General features: G+C 46.7%; 1 protein-coding gene across 6 annotated transcripts in view; it reads right to left on the reverse strand.

The window, feature by feature from the left end:
* Positions 1-20,016, reverse strand: part of B3GNTL1 (UDP-GlcNAc:betaGal beta-1,3-N-acetylglucosaminyltransferase like 1) — a 995,378-nt gene that overhangs the window by 623,023 nt on the left and 352,339 nt on the right. For all 6 annotated transcript variants that reach the window (XM_063961006.1, XM_063961011.1, XM_063961009.1 and 3 more), the window contains one exon: positions 1,315-1,410. In XM_063961006.1, the coding sequence (XP_063817076.1) occupies positions 1,315-1,410 (96 nt within the window). The remainder of the gene's footprint in view (positions 1-1,314; positions 1,411-20,016) is intronic.

Raw genomic sequence — 20,016 nt, forward strand, 5'->3', positions numbered from 1 at the left:
AGTAAGTAACACACCAATGAAGATGGATTAGTAAGTAACACACCAATGAGGATGAATTAGTAAGTAACACACCAATGAGGATGGGTTAGTAAGTAACACACCAATGAGGATGAATTAGTAAGTAACACACCAATAAGGATGGGTTAGTAAGTAACACACCAATGAAGATAGGTCAGTAAGTAACACACCAATGAGGATGTATTAGTAACACACCAATGAGGATGGGTTAGTAAGAAACACACCAATGAAGATGGGTCAGTAAGTAACACACCAATGAGGATGTATTAGTAAGTAACAAAGCAATGAGGATGGGTTAGTAAATAACACACCAATGAATATGGGTTAGTAAGTAACACACCAATGAGGATGGGTTAGTAAGTAACACACCAATGAGGATGGGTTAGTAAGTAACACACCAATGAAGATGGGTTAGTAAGTAACACACCAATGAAGATGGGTTAGTAAGTAACACACCAATGAAGATGGGTTAGTAAGTAACACACCAATGAAGATGGGTTAGTAAGTAACACACCAACGAAGATGGGTTAGTAAGTAACACACCAATGAGGATGAGTTAGTAAGTAACACACCAATGAACATGGGTTAGTAAGTAACACACCAACGAGGATGAATTAGTAACACACACACCAATGAGGATGGGTTAGTAAGTAACATAACAATGAAGATAGGTCAGTAAGTAACACACCAATGAGGATGTATTAGTAAGTAACACACCAATGAATATGGCTTAGTAAGTAACACACCAATGAAGATGGGTTAGTAAATAACACACCAATGAAGATGGGTTAGTAAGTAACACACCAATGAAGATAGGTTAGTAAGTAACACACCAATGAGGATGAGTTCGTAAGTAAAACACCAATAGTGATGGTAACATAACAAATATAGTTTGTTTTTGGTGTCCCATGCATTAAAAATGCAAGTAAAACACATTATAAAAACACCATATGGTATAGGCTGTGGGCGCCAGAGACTGCAACACAAACCACCCCCAGCATAAAAAGTGTAATTTTAGATTTTTTTCAGCTAAGAAGAATGAATCTAGGGAATGTGAACACACATGAACTAACATGGCTAAAATAAAGGGAGGGAAAACAATACACTCTAAGCTGAGTAAATGATGAACTAACCGGCAGTGGCATAACAAAGAACACAACTGAACTGAGGTAGGAATGGCGAGGCTGTAGAATATACTTTATAAGGTGTGCAGCTAGAAGAAGAGGCAGGGCTTAATATGCCATCGGTTGTGTGCCAACTGGCTCGAATAAAATTAACTTTTCTGAAACTAGTCACCTGTGTTAGGAGCTGTTCTGGTGTCAGACCATTGATCCATCGAGTGTAGCGTTCTGTAGCCTCTGCAGGTTCCCGTCTCACCTGACTACCAATAATCTACAAACAGAAGATAGATGGTGAAAGGTTAATAATGGAGGTGTAAAAGCAAATATGGGTTTCTCTCCAGCACTACTTGAAAACCAGAAAATATTTTATTACAACTAAGTTTTATAAATGAATATATCACAATAAATGTGAAACTACTAAGTGGTGATAATTACATGAACACACTTAGGTGCGGCTGAGAGATGCAAATTAGGAGTTAACCCAGAGTAGGGGTTAATTAACAAAAATGTATAAAGATATTTGTGGTATGGATGAAAGTCAAGCCTCAGCACTGAACAATGTGGCTCTATGTTACATGGATGTGTCTGTGTTTGCAAGCGGAATGGTTAAGGAATGACAACCATCCTGTTCAATCAACACTGGAAATATGTTATTTGGCCTTAATGTACTTATCAACTATTTTCTGAGTGATAACAGCTACGACAACTTCATTAGAAACGAAGTGGTTTCCAGAACAATAAAGATGAGACAACTCGAATGGAGGTGTCAGAGGAGATTTAACATTTTGTCAGATGCTTCAGTCATGTTCTCTGTCAGGCAAACACATGGGCATGATCAGATCTATGTTCAATTTGGCCACAAATATGGACTGTCACAGCTATAGTGGGGGGGGGGGGGGGGGGGGCAGATGGACCACAGGGTAAAAGGGGCAGTCATCAATGGCTGCTTACATATGGAGTGAACAGCATGCCAGAAAGATCCTAAATATTAATCAGCACAACTAAACGCCTGAATGTCTAAGAGCATTACTACTGACTGTGTATGTTTATTTTTTATTGATCTGGCATTAATGTATAAAAATGATAAAAGTATGCTTGGATTATGTGACCTTTATAGGATTACAGAATGCCTTGCTGCATCCCGATAGCCATCGCATTTATATTAGTAGTCATTTAAATTATTCCCTGCAATACACACATTTCCCTTGTGAACACTAAAATAATGGCACCAGAATTTACCTTTTAAAAGAAGAAAAAAAATTGGATTTTAATTACCTACCGGTAAACCCTTTTCTTGTAGTCCATAGAGGATACTGGGAATCTATTTAGTATCATGGGGTATAGACGAATCCACTAGGAGCCTTGGGCACTTTAAGAATTTGATAGTGTGCGCTGGCTCCTCCCTCTATGCCCCTCCTACCAGACTCAGTCTAGGAAACTGTGCCCGAGGAGAAGGACATACTTTGAGAGAGGGATAGATAAGGAAAGTGGTGAGATTACGAACCAGAACACAAAACAATAGGAAAGACATGCTAACCAAACTTGAAACATGAACAGCAACAGCTGAACAAACCAGAATACCTAACCAAGTAATAGTGCCGGAAGAACAAAGCACCGGGGCGGGCGCCCAGTATCCCCTATGGACTACGAGAAAAGGAGTTACCGGTAGGGGGAACCTTTGGCCCTCCAGCTGTTGTTGAACTACACATCCAAGCATGCCCTGCAATAGTTTTAGCATGGCCAAATAGCAAAACTGTAGCAGGGCATGCTGGGATGTGTAGTTCAACAACAGTTGGAGGGCCAATGGTTCCCCACTCCTGTCCTAGAGGATACTGGGAATCCATTTAATAACATGGGGAAGTACCAAGCTCCCAAACCGGGGTGGAGAGTGCTGAGGTTCCTGCAGAACTGATTGACCAAACTGAAGGTCCACAAAGGCTAAAGTATCTTACTAACTTGTAAAACTTTGGAAACGGTTTCGAACCTGACCAAGTAGCTGCTCTGCAGAGATGTAAAGCCGAGACATCCCGGGCAATAGACTGCTTTGAAGTAGGACACCCAATTTTGGCCCTCATTCCGAGTTGTTCGCTCGTTCTTTTTCATTGCATCGCAGCATTTTTCCGCAAACTGCGCATGCGCAATATTCGCACTGTGGCTGCGCCAAGTAAATTTGCTAAGAAGTTTGGTATTTTACTCACGGCATTACAAGGTTTTTTCTTCGTTCTGGTGATTGGAGTGTGATTGACAGAAAGTGGGTGTTTCTGGGCGGAAACTGGCCGTTTTATGGGTGTGTGTGTGAAAAAACACTGCAGTTTCTGGGAAAAACGCAGGAGTGGCTGGAGAAACGGGGGAGTGTCTGGGCGAACGCTGGGTGTGTTGTGACGTCAAACCAGGAACAAAACTGACTGAACTGATCGCAGTGGCAGAGTAAGTGTCGAGCTACTCAGAAACTGCTTAGAAATTTCTATTCGCAATTTTGAGAATCTTTCGTTCGCAATTTTGCTAAGCTAAGATTCACTCCCAGTAGGCGGCGGCTTAGCGTGTGCAATGCTGCTAAAAGCAGCTTGCGAGCTAACAACTCGGAATGAGGGCCTTTATTGGGATGATAGAGAACGAACAGCGAGTCGGATTTTCTGTGACGAGCTGGTCTCTTTACATACACTTTCAAGCCCTCACAACATCCAAAGACTTTGAAGTAGCAGAGGTGTCCGTCACAGCCGGAACCACAATTGGTTGGTTGATGTTAAAAGTGGACACCATCTTAGATAGAAATTGCTGACGAGTTCTGAGTTCAGCTCTGTCCTCATGGAAAATTAAGTAGGGACTCTTGTGAGACAACGCCCCTAGTTCCGAAACACATCTTGCTGAGGCAAAGGCCAACAGTGTGACGGTCTTCCACGTAAGGTACTTTACGTCAACCTCCTGTAACGGTTCAAACCAGTCCGATTGGAGGAACTGCAGCACCATATTGGGATCCCAAGGTGTCGTGGGAGGCACAAAGGGCGGCTGGATGTGCAGATAACCTTTCAAAAACGTCTGGACCTCAGGGAGAGAAGCCAATTGTTTCTGAAAGTAAACAGACAAGACCAAATCTGGATTTTATGGAGCCTAGACGTCAGTGGCGGAACTGGAAATTTCTCTCCCCCAAGAAAAAACATTCTCTACCCCCCCCCCCCCCCCCCCCATTACTTGGCACTAATAAAGTGACGATTATGCGTTCGCCACAGGCGCGCGTGCCGCAAAAGGGGGCGTGGCCTTCCTGAAATGGGAGTGAATTTGCTTAAAGGGGCGTGGCATTGCAGGAAAATACTGCCTTATGCCCCAGTTCTGCAACCTGCACGCCCAGACGTTGGCCACCACAGGAAAAAAAAATAATACTGATTCATGCCCCTTACATTATTTGTCGTTTTTCCTCCTTATAGTAATGCCCAGTATACATTATGCCACATACTGTAATGGCCCTTAGACATTACGCCACACACAATAATGCCATTACACAATATGCCACACATCGCAATGCCCCTGAGACATTATACCACATACCGCAATGCACGTGATATGGGATACCACACACACCGCAATGTCTGTGACACATTATGACACACACCGCAATGTCCGTAATACATTATGCCACACACCGCAAGGCCCAATACACAATAAGCCCTACAGTAAGGCTTCTAATTACTTTTAAATTACCTGCTCATTGCCAGGGGTTCATGCTCTAGGTTCCATGCACAATGCCAGGGTTTTTCATGCTCAGGGTGTCATGCTCGTTGCCAGGGTTTCATGTGCTAGGTGTTATGCTTGTTGCCAGGGTTATCATGTGCTGGGTGTCAAGCTCGTTGCCAGGGGGTAATATTCGTTGCCAGTGGTTTCATGCACTGGGTGTCATGCTCGTTGCTAGGGGGTAACGCTTGCTGCCAGGGATTTCATGAGCTGGGTGTCGTGCTCGTTACCAGGGAGTAATGCTGGTTGCTAGGGCTGTGCCCCAGTGCCAGATATTCCCCACAGTGCCAGATACACACATGCCCCCACAGTGCCAGATACACATATGCCCAGTCCCAAATATGCCCCCAGTGCCCCATATGCCCCCCCCAGTGCCAGCTACACATATGCCCCCAGTGTCAAATATGCCCCAGCAGTGCTAGATACATACACTCCCCCCGCAGCTGTGCTGTCCGGGAAGGAGGGTAGTGGTACAGTCCGGGAAGGAGCCGGAGGGCACAGCGCGCGCCTCTCCTGTGTATCCGATGGCGTGTTTGTCAAATGAAGTGCCGGTTCGTGAGCCAATCAGAGCTCGTGGACCGGTAGCTGCGGATCCTGATCGGCTCACAACTTCCACTTCATTGGACAGACACGCCGCCGCCCACCGCCAGGAGGGACACCGGAGAGGCGCGCGCGGTGCCCTCTGGCTCCTTCCCAGACTCAGTCTCACACACAGCAGCCGCAGCAATCAGTGGCAGCGCCCCCAAGCCTCCGCAGTGGCTGCGGGGACTATAGTTACGCCACTGCTAGACGTAGTCCCACATCCACTCCCGACTGCAGAAAAAGCAGGAAACGTCCAGATGAAATTCCACCGCAGAATAGTCTGCTCTCAACCCAAGAGACATATTTCCTCCAGATACGATGGTAATGTTTAGACGTTACCCCCTTCCTGGCTTGGATCATAGTCGGGATGACCTTGTCAGTAATCCCTCATCTGGCTAGAATCAGCTGTTCAACTGCCATGCCGTTAACGTAGCCATGGTAAGTCTTGATAGACAAACGGGCCCTGTTGCAGAGATCGGGAAAAGGTAGAGGCCATGGATCTTCGATCAGCATCTCGAGAAGATCCGCGAACCAGGCCCTTCGAGGCCAGTCTGGAATGAGGATTGCTTGAACCTTTTCCCTTTTTATTCTCTCTAGAATTCTTGGGATCAGAGGAAGTGGAGGAAACACGTACACTAGCTGGTAGACCCACGGAGTTGTCAGAGCATCTACCGCCACTGCTTGTGGGTCTCTCGACCTAGAACAATACCGCTTGAGCTTCTTGTTGAGTCGAGAGGCCATCATGTCGATCTGTGGTTATCCCCACCATCGTGTCAACCACCAGAACACCGCCAGGTGGAGGTCCCACTCGCCCGGGTGTAGGTCGTGTCTGCTTCCCAGTAGTCTACTCCCGGAATGAAGACCGCCGACAATGCCACGGTGTGTTTTTCCGCCCAGAGGAGAATTCTTGACACCTCTGACATTGCTGCTACCGCCGTTACATTGTCCGACTGGACTTGAATGGCCTGATTCCGATGTAAAGATGAGGCCTGCAGAAGGGCGCTGTAGATTGCCCTGAGTTCCAAGAAGTTTATTGGAAGGACGACTTCCCGACTTGACCATCTTCCTTGAAACTGTACCTCCAGGGTGCCTGCTCCCCAACCTCTGAGGCTTGCGCCTGTGGTTAGCAGAATCCAATTCTGAATCCTGAACCTCCGACCCTCGAAGAGGTGAGAAGTCTGTAGCCACCACAGAAGGGAGATTCTGGCTTTTGGCGACAGACAGATCCTCTGATGCATGTGAAGATGCGATCCGGACCATTTGTACAACAGTTACAGCTGAAGGGCCTTGCATGGATCCTTCCGTACTGAAGGCCACCATTTTCCCCAGAAGGCGAATGCACAGATGCAATGAGATCCGGGTTGGCTTCAGTACAGCCTGAACTATAGACTGGATTTCCATAGCCTTCTCCAAGGGAAGGAACACTCTCTGAGACTCTGTGTCCAGTATCATTCCCAAGAAAGGAAGCCTCTGTGTCGGTTCCAGGTGAGATTTTGGTAAGTTCAGAATCCACCCGTGATCCAGGAGTAGTCTGGTTGAGAGGCCAATGCTGTCCAACAACCGCTCCCTGGACGGAGCCTTTATCACAAGATCGTCCAGGTACGGAATTATGCTCACTCCCTGTTTGCGGAGTAGAAACATCATATCTGCCATCACCTTGGTGAACACTCTCGGTACCGTGGAGAGACCAAATGGCAGGGCCTGGAACTGGTAGTGACAGTCCTGTAGTGCAAACTGGAGATAAGCCTGATGAGGCGGACAGATCGGAATGTGAAGGTACTCATCCTTGATATCCAGAGACACTAGGAATTCCCCTTCCTCCAGACCTGAGATCACCGCTCTCAGAGACTCCATCTTGAATTTGAACACTCGTAAGTTCAGGTTTAACGACTTGAGGTTCAAAATCGGTCTTACCGAACCGTCCGGTTTCGGTACTACAAACAAGTTGGAATAATATCCCTTGTTTTTCAGATGAGGTGGAATTGGAACAATGACCTGAGTCTGTACCAGTTTTTGAATGGCGTCCTGTAAGGTTACATTTGCTTCCTGTGAAACTGGTAAGCCTGATTTGAAGAATCTGTGAGGTGGGAGCTACTAAAAGTCTAATCTGTAGCCCTGGGAAATAAGATCTATGACCCAGGGATCCTGGCATGATGTGGTCTAGATGTGACTGAAAAATTTCAGTCAGGCTCCCACCTGCCAGTCTTCCAGGCATCGCGGTCCACCGTCATGCTGAAGGCTTTGAGGAAGCACAGCTTGACTTCTGCTCCTGTGAACCGGCAGTTGCTGGTTTTCCTGGTTTATCTCTAGCACCTCTGGTGGCCTCTGGTTCTGCCCTTAAACTTGGCAGACCAAAAGGACTGCAGATTAGGTCCTGAGTAGGCCTTCCTGGCTGGGGGAGCTGCAGAAGGAAGATACGTGGACTTACCCACAGTAGCTTTGGAGATCCATTTGTCTAGTTCAGGGGTGGCCAACAAGTCAGAGGCAAAGAGCCAGAAAAGATCCATAGGCAAGGGCAAGAGCCACTATCATGTACGTGCCGAAGACGCGCGTGCAAAAATGGGGGTGTGGCCTAGCCACAAAGCTTTGTGACACAAAGTGTGGCTTTGTGACACAAAGTGTGTCACAAAGCCACGCCCCATTTTTGTGCGCACACCTTTCGGTATGACATTTGTAGGAGTGTGACCTTGTGTCATAACCCCGTTTAGTCATGTTGTACAGTGCCACATACATATAAAAATGCCAAAAAATGGGTGCCACCAAAGTGCCAGATACATATATGCCCCCAGTGCCAGATACACATGCCCCCACAGTGCCAGATACATATATTGCCCCCAGTGCCAGATACACATGTCCCCACAGTGCCAGATACATATATGCCCCCAGTACCAGATACACATCCCCACAATTCGGCAGTGAATTTTAGATAGACACTGCCGCTGGAGACCTGCTGTGAGTGCGCCGTGTCGGCAGCGGTGGCCAGGAGCGGATCGAGCCGCATGCGGAGGATGAAAGCCAGCGCTGGTCTAGTTCATCTCCAAATAAGGCCTCTCCTGTGAAAGGTAGGCCTTTCACACCTTTTCTGGAGTCCACTGGTGTAGCCATAAGCCTCTGCATGCTGACACTACCATAGCAGTGGTGCGTGCATTAAGCAATCCTATTTCTTTTATGGCTTCCACCATAACATTTGCAGAGTCCTGTATATGTTGCAGGAGTAAAATAATCTCCCCCTGAGGCAAGGTACCTAACCCCTCAATTAGGTTACCCAACCATTTGGCGACAGCCTTAGTAATCCACCCACATGCTATAGTGGGTCTCCGGGCCACCCCAGCAGCTGTATACAAAGATTTGAGTGTATTCTCAATTCTACGATCAGCCGTGTCTTTTAGGGAGGCTACACCTGGGACAGGCAATACAATTTTCCGTGACAGCCTAGATACCAATGCATTAACTATCGGTGGATTTTCAAATTTTTTCCTATCTTCAGGAGGAAAGGGAAAAGATGATATTAACCATTTAGGGATTTAACATTTCCTATCAGGATTAACCCATATATTAAAATTAGATTCCTCAGTCTCCTCTGTTACCTTATCAGGAATATGTAGAATTTCTCTGATATCCTCTATGAGAACCTCTATTCCCTGTGACAGAGTAGCCTCCCCCTCCTCCATGTCTGACCCCTCATCATCAGAGTCAGACTGCAGGATATGGGCCATAGGACGTTTTTGCGGACAAGTGGCAGGGGACTGAAACGCTGGTTTGGGTACTGAGTCTCTGTTCATAAACTCAGTCATCGATTTTCTCAAGTATTGCGTCTCTTTCTCATTGCGGGACAATTTAGTAGAAATATTGGAAATCATTACCCTAATGGAATCCAGCCAAGCTGGCTCTGCCCCGCTAGTCTGGGAAGGTACACTGCACTGAGTACACTGTAATGAACCCCCTGGAAAAGAGGAACACTGTGCCTTACATGAAACACACTCTTTGTCTTACATACAGTACAGTGACAGCACACACACACAGGAAAAGGTTAAATGCACAATTAACCCACAAAGAGCCCTTTAAGAGAGACACAGAGATATCTTGGATCCAGCACACAGCGCCCTTACTGCTAATGCCAAGCTTAGCCAGGTTGCAGACTAAGTACCCAGATTAGGGACTTAGTACACTAGTAAGCACTCCCCCCCCCCCCTATGACCCCCTGGTACTGCTGAGGAAACCTGGAGTCTCTCCGGAGGATCTGCGCGTCCCTGTCAGTCAGCGTCTGTATCCACTGCAGAGGAAAAATGGCGCTGGTGAGCCGCTGGATCCGCTCATAGTGACGCCCCGCACTGTCAATGGCGCGCGGTCTTCCCGCATTTTTATACTGGCTGAGTTCATTTTTAGTGCTTAAAATTGAGTCAGTAACCTTTTAAGTCTGGAGAAAAAAGAAGACTCTGTAATGGGGGCACTCTTAACTATACTCAAATGAGATTAAAGGAAAGACTTGTCAGTATTGATCTAAAATATACCTTTTATTGGACACATATTAAAACATCAAAGTTATATAACATAAAACGTTGGACTTTTTTCAACATATATATGTGTATATTCTTTTGATACATGTTTTTTGTGTGTCTGTATTTTGTCCAACTTTTTATGTATAATAACTTTCTTTGATGTTTAAATATATAGCCAATAAAACGTATATTTTAGATTAATACTGACACATCTTTCCTGGATTCTCATTTGAGTACAGTTAAGAGTGCCCCCATTATAGAGTCTTCTTTTTTCTCCAGACAAATCTACGATTTCTGACTCTGGGGAACACCACCAACCCTTATATGATTGACTGTGCTGATGTGATATCAGCTATTAAAATAAAGGAATTTGTTTATTTATCCTAATTTCATCTCCTTATGCAACTACTAGTTTGACTTTATTCTCTCCTTTCTAAGGGAGATCAGGGTAAGGAGTGATCCTGTGCGGTATTTCCCGCTTTGTTTCTCTCTCTCGCCTTTTAAGTATGTAATGCCAGTCTGGGTACGGTGTGCACCCGTAGTGTACTTAGACTCAGTTCGCTCCCTCAGAAGCTGTGCGTCCGCACTGTGTACTGAGTCTGGAGACTCCGCCACCCCCGTAGAAGCTGTGCGTCTCTGTACCCTCATGCCGCCATAATGCCCGGTGACCCGCTAACCAGGACGCCAGCTTAGTACTCACCACTCTTCTATCTACTGGCTCTGTTAGGGGTGGCGGCGTGCTGTGGGAATGTAAGCTTGCCGTGGTGGGGCTTGCGAATAGTTCCCTCAGGAGCTAGTGTCCTGTCAGTGGGGAAAGGGACCATTAACCCTTCAAGAGGTTGGGCCGTTCCCCCTCCTAAGTCCCACGTAGCAGGCCGGCTGGTGCCATCTAGTCATGCCTGAAAATAACAAACAGAAAAATAAATGCAGAAAACTCTTCAGGAGCTTCGTGACCGGCTCGTCCGGGTACATTTTCTAAACTGAATCTGGTAGGAGGGGCATAGAGGCAGAAGCCAGCGCACATTATCAAATTCTTAAAGTGCTCAAGGCTCCTAGTGGACCTGTCTATACTCCATGGTACTAAATGGATTCCCAGTATCCTCTGGGATGTTAGAAAAATAATAGTTGTATTTGTTTTTCTTTTAGGTTTACATAAACAAAAAGTACAATACTAAGGCTATGTGTAACCGCATAACAAAACTGTAAAAACAGTATAGAAAGGTAAATAAACCTCAGAGAACAATATATAGCTGATGGCCTTAGGGCCTAATTCAGAGCTGATCGCTACAGCAAATTTGTTATTAAATGGGCAAAATCATGTGCACTGCAGGTGTGGCAAATATAACGTGCAGAGAGAGTTAGACTGTTTCTGTGCAGGGTTAGGCTGGGCATGTCGGGATTCCGACCATCTGGATGCCGCGGTCGGTATTCTGACCACCGGCATCACAAACGCCATCTAATCGAGCCCAACCCCTTATGACATTTGGGAAGTTAAGTTACAAACGGTTGTTAAAATGCTTTAAAAAATTCTGACAGGTTAGTAATTATAAAAGGAGCCCCTTTAAGTGTTTAACCCAGCCACAAGGAAGATCTTCTTAGACATTATCCCCTAGAGAGCAAGATATCACCCATTAGCTGGAAAATATCATTACATTATTTTGTGAAATGGGAGACTACTGAATGAAAGAAAACAATAAGCTATGTTCTGTGAACAGAATATCCAAAATACAGCTATTGAGTGCACTGCTTGAAATAAACACATTTTGTTTTAAATACACACTGAACACCTGGCATTTCTTTAGGCAGTGATTGAGGATCTATGGTCAGTAACAGCAGGTCCTGCTAAACCATGAGTATTAGCTATTAACCTGAGCAACGACCACATACTTTAATGACAAACAAGACCAAACAGCAAGACGCAAGACAGTGTAACTGCACAAAAGAGCAATAAAGTTGGAAAAATAGGTCCAACAAGTCTTTCCCAAAATCTCACCAAACTGTGTACCATGATTCAGAGGTGCTTTACTGTAATCTGCAGTGGTTTACAAGAATGCTGGTTTATTAGCTAGATGTATTCCAGCCTATTTATAAACAGGTAGATTGGGAATAAAGGTTTAACTAATCTATTAAACTGTTTACTGGAGAAACTACCATTTTAAGGAAGTCACCCGCAATCATATTATTCATGTTGCCATCTTAGATTCTCAAAGATCACAGAAACATACTTTATTAAAATAAAGCTCTTCTGTTGTGAGAGCTACCAGATCCATTTTTATTTGGTGGGCAGGGAGAGTTTTTTCGATTTTTGACATAACTACCTTTTTTTCCGCCATGGCTTCCAGTTCCACTGTGCATGTGTTATCCGGCAGTCCTTCATGTATTTGCAGAGTCATCCAGGCAATGCGTCAAGAGTTTCATGCCTCTCTCATATACATCAGCAATAAAATGCCACAATGTCCTAATCCCGACAGCCAGGTCAGGGAATAGAGAACATTAAAATACAAAAATCCTGGGATTGCCCCGTTGTCAAAGGTTTTTGGCTAAGGATTCAACGGGATGAAGAGATTTCGCTAATTAACTATGTCCCCTTTTCTCCGGAATGGGCTATATTTTGATTCCCCCCAAAATCTCTACGTGACACAAAAGAAGGTAAGAAGCTATTACTAGCTGTAAGCTGGACACAACCTAGCTCTCCTGTCTTTCTCATTATACAAAGAAAAACTCCACCATATTTTTAGGATGGACTGGGTGGAGACTATGTTTAACAAAGAAAAGTACGTGGGTAGGTTTTTTGATGTGTGGGAGAGTTATGTTGCACAGTTGCCTCTTTCAACACGTAAGACTATTCATAATAGCTTACACTTAACTAATTGGTATAGCCTGAGAATACTTGATGGTGACCCCAATCACTCTGTCAATGCCCTGACTTTACAGAAATAGCCAAGACATGAACAGCGGGTGTCACATATTCTGCCTCATACAATATTAATGTGTACCTTGTACAATACAGCTTAATGTTTACACACACGTCATTTTTATTAGAACTGGTTGAAATCAAACTAGAGAGTAAAATACAGATTCTGGTTAACGTTTAACTTTTATTTAGGAAATTTATACAACATCCATAACCAATCACTGTATATGTCTGCTCCTTGATACAGATGTTCTCTATTGCACGTTCTCATTTATCTGTAATTGTTATTTTTTGTTACGATGTAAACTCCATAACACTGCACACATTTATACTGTACACTATATGATGTGATATGCTTCAATAAAATAATATAAAAAAAAAAAAAAACAAAAAAAAAACACACTAAAATCCTCATCCTTTTAAATGTAGAGGGGTATATGCAATTGCGGTCGAATTCCGGGTGGAATTCAACCGTTTTTGGATTCGACGCAATTCGATAGTCGAATCCCGACCGCCGGGAACCGAATTCGACATATTCAATAAAAAACGGATTAGACAGTCCCGCTGTCGAAAAACGGACCAATTGACGAATAGTGTGCGTCCTGGATTCGACTTCATGGACGGCACAAAAGTGTTCAATAATCTTGAAAAGAAATGTGTGGGGTCCCCCCTCCTAAGCATAACCAGCCTCGGGCTCTTTGAGCCGGTCCTGGTTGTAAAAATACGGAGGGAAAAATGACAGGGGATCCCCCGTATTTTAACAACCAGCACCGGGCTCTGCGCCTGGTCCTGGTGCCAAAAACTAAGATTTTACTTACGGTAAATCTATTTCTCGTAGTCCGTAGTGGATGCTGTGGACTCCATAAGGACCATGGGGATAGACGGGCTCCGCAGGAGACATGGGCACTTTAAGAAAGAATTTAGGTTCTGGTGTGCACTGGCTGCTCCCTCTATGCCCCTCCTCCAGACCTCAGTTAGAGAAACTGTGCCCAGAAGAGCTGACAGTACAAGGAAAGGATTTTGGTAATCCAGGGCAAGATTCATACCAGCCACACCAATCATACCGTATAACATGTGAAAACAACCAGTTAACAGTATGACAAACAACAAAGCATCAGGTCAAACCCTGATGCAACCATAACATAACCCTTATTGAAGCAATAACTATATACAAGCATTGCAGAAGAAGTCCGCACTTGGGACGGGCGCCCAGCATCCACTACGGACTACGAGAAATAGATTTACCGGTAAGTATATTTCTCTAACGTCCTAGTGGATGCTGGGGACTCCGTAAGGACCATGGGGGTAATACCAAAGCTCCCAAACGGGCGGGAGAGTGTGGATGACTCTGCAGCACCGATTGAGCAAACAAGAGTTCCTCCTCAGCCAGGGTATCAAACTTGTAGAACTTTGCAAAAGTGTTTGAACCTGACCAAGTAGCTGCTTGGCAAAGTTGTAATGCCGAGACCCCTCGGGCAGCCGCCCAAGAAGAGCCCACCTTCCTTGTGGAATGGGCCTTAACTGATTTTGGCAGCGGCAATTCAGCCGCAGAATGAGCCTGCTGAATCGTGTTACAGATCCAGCGAGCAATAGTTTGCTTTGAAGCAGGAGCACCAAGCTTGTTGGATGCATACAGGATAACCAACGACTCTGTTTTCCTGACCCTAGCCGTTCTGGCTACATAAACCTTCAAAGCCCTGACCACATCAAGCAACTCGGAATCCTCCAAGTCAGTAGTAGCCACAGGCACCACAATAGGTTGGTTTATATGAAAAGATGAAACCACTTTCGGCAGAAATGGTGGACGGGTCCGCAATTCTGCTCTATCCACATGAAAAACCAGATAGGGGCTTTTATGTGACAAAGCTGCCAACTCTGACACACGCCTAGCCGAAGCCAAGGCTAATAGCATGACCTCTTTCCACGTGAGATATTTCAACTCCACCGTTTTAAGTGGTTCAAACCAGTGGGATTTCAGGAAACTTAACACCACGTTAAGATCCCAAGGTGCCACTGGAGGCACAAAAGGAGGCTGAATATGCAGCACTCCCTTTACAAACGTCTGAACTTCAGGTAGAGAAGCCAACTCCTTTTGAAAGAAAATGGATAGGGACGAAATCTGGACCTTAATGGAACCCAATTTTAGGCCCAAATTCACTCCGGACTGTAGGAAGTGAAGGAAACGGCCCAGCTGGAAATCCTCCGTAGGAGCATTCCTGGCCTCACACCAAGCAACATATTTTCGCCATATACGGTGATAATGTTGAGCTGTCACGTCCTTCCTAGCCTTTATCAGCGTAGGAATGACCTCATCCGGAATGCCTTTCTCTGCTAGGATACGGCGTTCAACCGCCATGCCGTCAAACGCAGCCGCGGTAAGTCTTGGAACAGACAGGGCCCCTGTTGCAACAAGTCCTGTATTAGAGGAAGAGGCCATGGGTCCTCTGTGAGCATTTCTTGCAGATCTGGATACCAAGTCCTTCGTGGCCAATCTGGAACAATGAGAATTGTTCTCACTCCTCTTTTTCTTATTATCCTCAGCACCTTGGGTATGAGAGGAAGAGGAGGAAATACATAGACCGACTGGAACACCCACGGTGTCACCAGGGCGTCCACAGCTATCGCCTGAGGGTCTCTTGACCTGGCACAATACCTCTGTAGCTTTTTGTTGAGGCGGGATGCCATCATGTCCACCTGTGGCAGTTCCCACCGACTTGTAATCTGTGCGAAGACTTCCTGATGAAGTCCCCACTCTCCCGGGTGGAGGTCGTGTCTGCTGAGGAAGTCTGCTTCCCAGGTGTCCACTCCCGGGATAAACACTGCTGACAGTGCGCTTACGTGATTCTCCGCCCAGCGAAGAATTCTGGTGGCTTCCGCCAGCGCCACCCTGCTCCTTGTTCCGCCTTGTCGGTTTACATGAGCCACTGCGGTGATGTTGTCTGACTGAATCAGAACCGGTTGGTCGCGAAGCAGGGTCTCCGCTTGACGTAGGGCGTTGTACATGGCCCTTAGTTCCAGGATGTTGATGTGAAGGCAAGTCTCTTGACTTGACCACAGACCTTGGAAATTTCTTCCCTGTGTGACTGCTCCCCAACCTCGGAGGCTTGCGTCCGTGGTCACCAGGACCCAGTCCTGAATGCCGAATCTGCGGCCCTCGAGAAGGTGAGCGCTCTGCAGCCACCATAGGAGTTACACCCTGACCCTGGGGGATAGGGTGATTAACTGATGCATCTGAAGATGTGATCCGGACCACTTGTCCAGTAAGTCCCATTGAAAGGTCCTCGCATGGAACCTGCCGAAGGGAATGGTCTCGTATGATGCCACCATCTTTCCCAGGACTCGGGTGCAGTGATGTACTGACACCTGTTTTGGTTTTAATAGGTTCCTGACCAGTGTCATGAGTTCCTGAGCTTTCTCTATCGGGAGATAAACCCTTTTCTGGTCTGTGACTAGAATCATGCCCAGGAAAGGCAGACGAGTCGTAGGAACCAACTGCGGCTTTGGAATATTCAGAATCCAGCCGTGTTTCCGTAACACTTCCAGAGAAAGTGCGACGCTGTTCAGCAACTGCTCTCTTGATCTCGCTTTTATGAGGAGATCGTCCAAGTACGGGATAATGGTGACCCCTTGCTTCCGCAGGAGTACCATCATTTCCGCCATTACCTTGGTAAATATTCTCGGTGCCGTGGAGAGACCAAACGGCAACGTCTGAAATTGGTAATGACAATCCTGTACCACAAATCTGAGGTACGCCTGATGAGGTGGATAAATGGGGACATGAAGGTATGCATCCTTTATGTCCAGAGACACCATAAAATCCCCCCCTTCCAGGCTTGCGATGACCGCTCTCAGCGATTCCATCTTGAACTTGAACCTTTTCAGGTATATGTTCAGGGATTTTAAATTCAATATGGGTCTGACCGAACCGTCCGGTTTCGGGTCTACAAACATGGTCGAATAATAACCCCTTCCCTGTTGAAGGAGGGGAACCTTGACCACCACCTGTTGAGGATACAATTTGTGAATTGCAGTTAACACTATTTCCCTCTCGTGGGGGGAAGCTGGTAGGGCCGATTTGAGGTATCGGTGAGGGGGCATCTCTTCGAATTCCAGCTTGTATCCCTGAGACACAATTTCTATCGCCCAGGGATCCACCTGGGAGTGAACCCACTTGTGGCTGAAAATTCGAAGACATGGCCCCACCGGGCCTAGCTCCGCCTGTGGAGCCCCAGCATCATGCGGTGGATTTTGTAGAGGCCGGGGAGGACTTCTGTTCCTGGGAACTAGCTGTGTTGTGCAGCTTCTTACATCTGCCCCTGCCTCTGGCAAGAAAGGACGCACCTCGGACTTTCTTGTTTCTTTGTGATCGAAAGGACTGCATTTGATAATACGGTGCTCTCTTAGGCTGAGGGGGAATAAAAGGCAGAAAATTTGACTTTACAGCTGTAGCTGTGGAAACCAGGTCCGAGAGACCCTCCCCAAACAATTCCTCACCCTTGTAAGGTAAAACCTCCATATGCCTTTTTGAGTCGGCATCACCTGTCCATTGCCGAGTCCACAGGACCCTTCTGGCAGAAATCGACACAGCATTTATTCTAGAACCCAGTAGACTAATGTCTCTTTGAGCATCTCTCATATATAGGACAGCGTCTTTAATATGCCCCAGGGTCAACAATACAGTATCCTTGTCTAAGGTATCAATTTCCTCAGATAAGGTATCCGTCCATGCTGCTACAGCACTACACACCCAGGCCGACGCGATTGTCGGCCTCAGTAAGGTACCTGAATGTGTATAAATGGACTTCAGGGTAACCTCCTGTTTGCGATCCGCAGCATCTTTGAGGGTGGCCGTATCCTGTGACGGCAGGGCTACCTTCTTGGATAAGCGTGTTAAAGCTTTGTCCACCCTAGGGGAGGATTCCCAGCGTAACCTGACCGTTGGCGGGAAAGGATACGCCATAAGAATCCTTTTGGAAATCTGCAGTTTTTTATCTGGAGATTCCCAAGCCTTTTCACATAACTCATTTAGCTCGTGTGAGGGGGGAAAGGTTACCTCAGGCTTCTTTTCCCCATACATATGCACCCTCTTGTCAGGGACTGGGGTTTCCTCTGTGATGTGCAACACATCCTTAATTGCTATAATCATATAACGGATGGATTTAGCCAATTTTGGCTGTAACTTTGCATCATCGTAATCGACACTGGAGTCAGAATCCATGTCGGTATCTGTGTCAACAGTTTGGGATAGTGGGCGCTTCTGAGACCCTGACGGCCTCTGCGACATAGGATCAGGCACGGGTTGGGACCCTGACTGTCCCGAGGCTTCAGCTTTTTCTAACTTTTTATGCAAGGAATTAACATTATCATTTAAAACCTTCCACATATCCATCCAATCAGGTGTCGGCGCCGTCGGCGGAGACACCACATTCATTTGCTCCTGCTCTGCTTCCACATAGCCTTCCTCATCAGACATGTTGACACAAGCGTACCGACACACCACACACAGGGAATGCCCTCTCTGAAGACAGTTCCCCCACAAGGCCCTTTGGAGAGACAGAGAGAGAGTATGCCAGCACACACCCCAGCGCTATAAACCCAGGAATAACACAGTAACTTAATGTTAACCCAGTAGCTGCTGTTTATATTGCTTTTTGCGCCTAATTATGTGCCCCCCCCCCTCTCTTTTTACCCTCTTCTACCGTGTATCTGCAGGGGAGAGCCTGGGGAGCTTCCTCTCAGCGGAGCTGTGGAGAAAAAATGGCGCTGGTGAGTGCTGAGGAAGAAGCCCCGCCCCCTCTGCGGTGGGCTTCTGTCCCGCTTAAATATGCAATTTTTTGGCGGGGGCTCATACATATATACAGTGCCCAGCTGTATATATGCTTAACTTTGCCAAAAGAGGTCCCAAATGCTGCCCAGGGCGCCCCCCCCCCCCCCCCGCGCGCCCTGCACCCTTACAGTGACCGGAGTATGTGTAGGTGTGTGGAGCAATGGCGCACAGCTGCAGTGCTGTGCGTTACCTCAGTGAAGAACACGGAGTCTTCTGCTGCCTGTGAAGTCTTCTTTGTTTCTCATACTCACCCGGCTTCTGTCTTCCGGCTCTGCGAGGGGGACGGCGGCGCGGCTCCGGGACCGGACGGCGAGGGTGAGATCCTGTGTACCGATCCCTCTGGAGCTAATGGTGTCCAGTAGCCTAAGAAGCAGGACCTAGCTTCAAAGAGTAGGGATGCTTCTCTCCCCTCAGTCCCACGATGCAGGGAGTCTGTTGCCAGCAGAGCTCCCTGAAAATAAAAAACCTAACAAAATACTTTCTCTCAGTAAACTCAGGAGAGCTCACTGAAAAGCACCCAGCTCGTCTGGGCACAGTATCAAACTGAGGTCTGGAGGAGGGGCATAGAGGGAGGAGCCAGTGCACACCAGAACCTAAATTATTTCTTAAAGTGCCCATGTCTCCTGCGGAGCCCGTCTATCCCCATGGTCCTTACGGAGTCCCCAGCATCCACTAGGACGTTAGAGAAATACGGGGGACAAAACGCGTAGGGGTCCCCCGTATTTTTCACACCAGCACCGGGCTCCACTAGTCAGAGAGATAATGCCACAGCCGGGGGACACTTTTATATAGGTCCCTGCGGCCCTGGCATTAAATCACTACCTAGTCACCCCTGGCCGGGGTACCCTGGAGGAGTGGGAACCCCTTAAATCAAGGGGTCCCCCCTCTCCAGCCACCCAAGGGCCAGGGGTGAAGCCCGAGGCTGTCCTTCCCATCCAAGGGCGGCGAATGGGGGGCTGATAGCCTTGTGTCAAAAAAAATAATTGTTTTATGTAGCAGAACTACAAGTCCAAGCAAGCCTCCATCGCAAGCTGGTACTTGGAGAACCACAAGTACCAGCATGCGGGGGGAAAACGGGCCCGCAGGTACCTGTAGTTCTACTACAAAAAAATACCCAAATAAAAACAGTACACACACACCGTGACAGTATAACTTTATTACATACATGCACACCAACATACACACATACTTACCTATGTTGACACGAAGGGTCGGTCCCCTCCTAGAATCCACGGGGTACCTGTAAATAAAATAATACTCGCAACAATCCAGTGTAGATCGGTCCTCTTCTTGTTTGTAATCCACGTACGTGGCAAAATAAAAAAACGA

Source organism: Pseudophryne corroboree, chromosome 3 (assembly GCF_028390025.1).
Source record: "Pseudophryne corroboree isolate aPseCor3 chromosome 3, aPseCor3.hap2, whole genome shotgun sequence".
Taxonomy (NCBI): Eukaryota; Metazoa; Chordata; class Amphibia; order Anura; family Myobatrachidae; genus Pseudophryne; species Pseudophryne corroboree.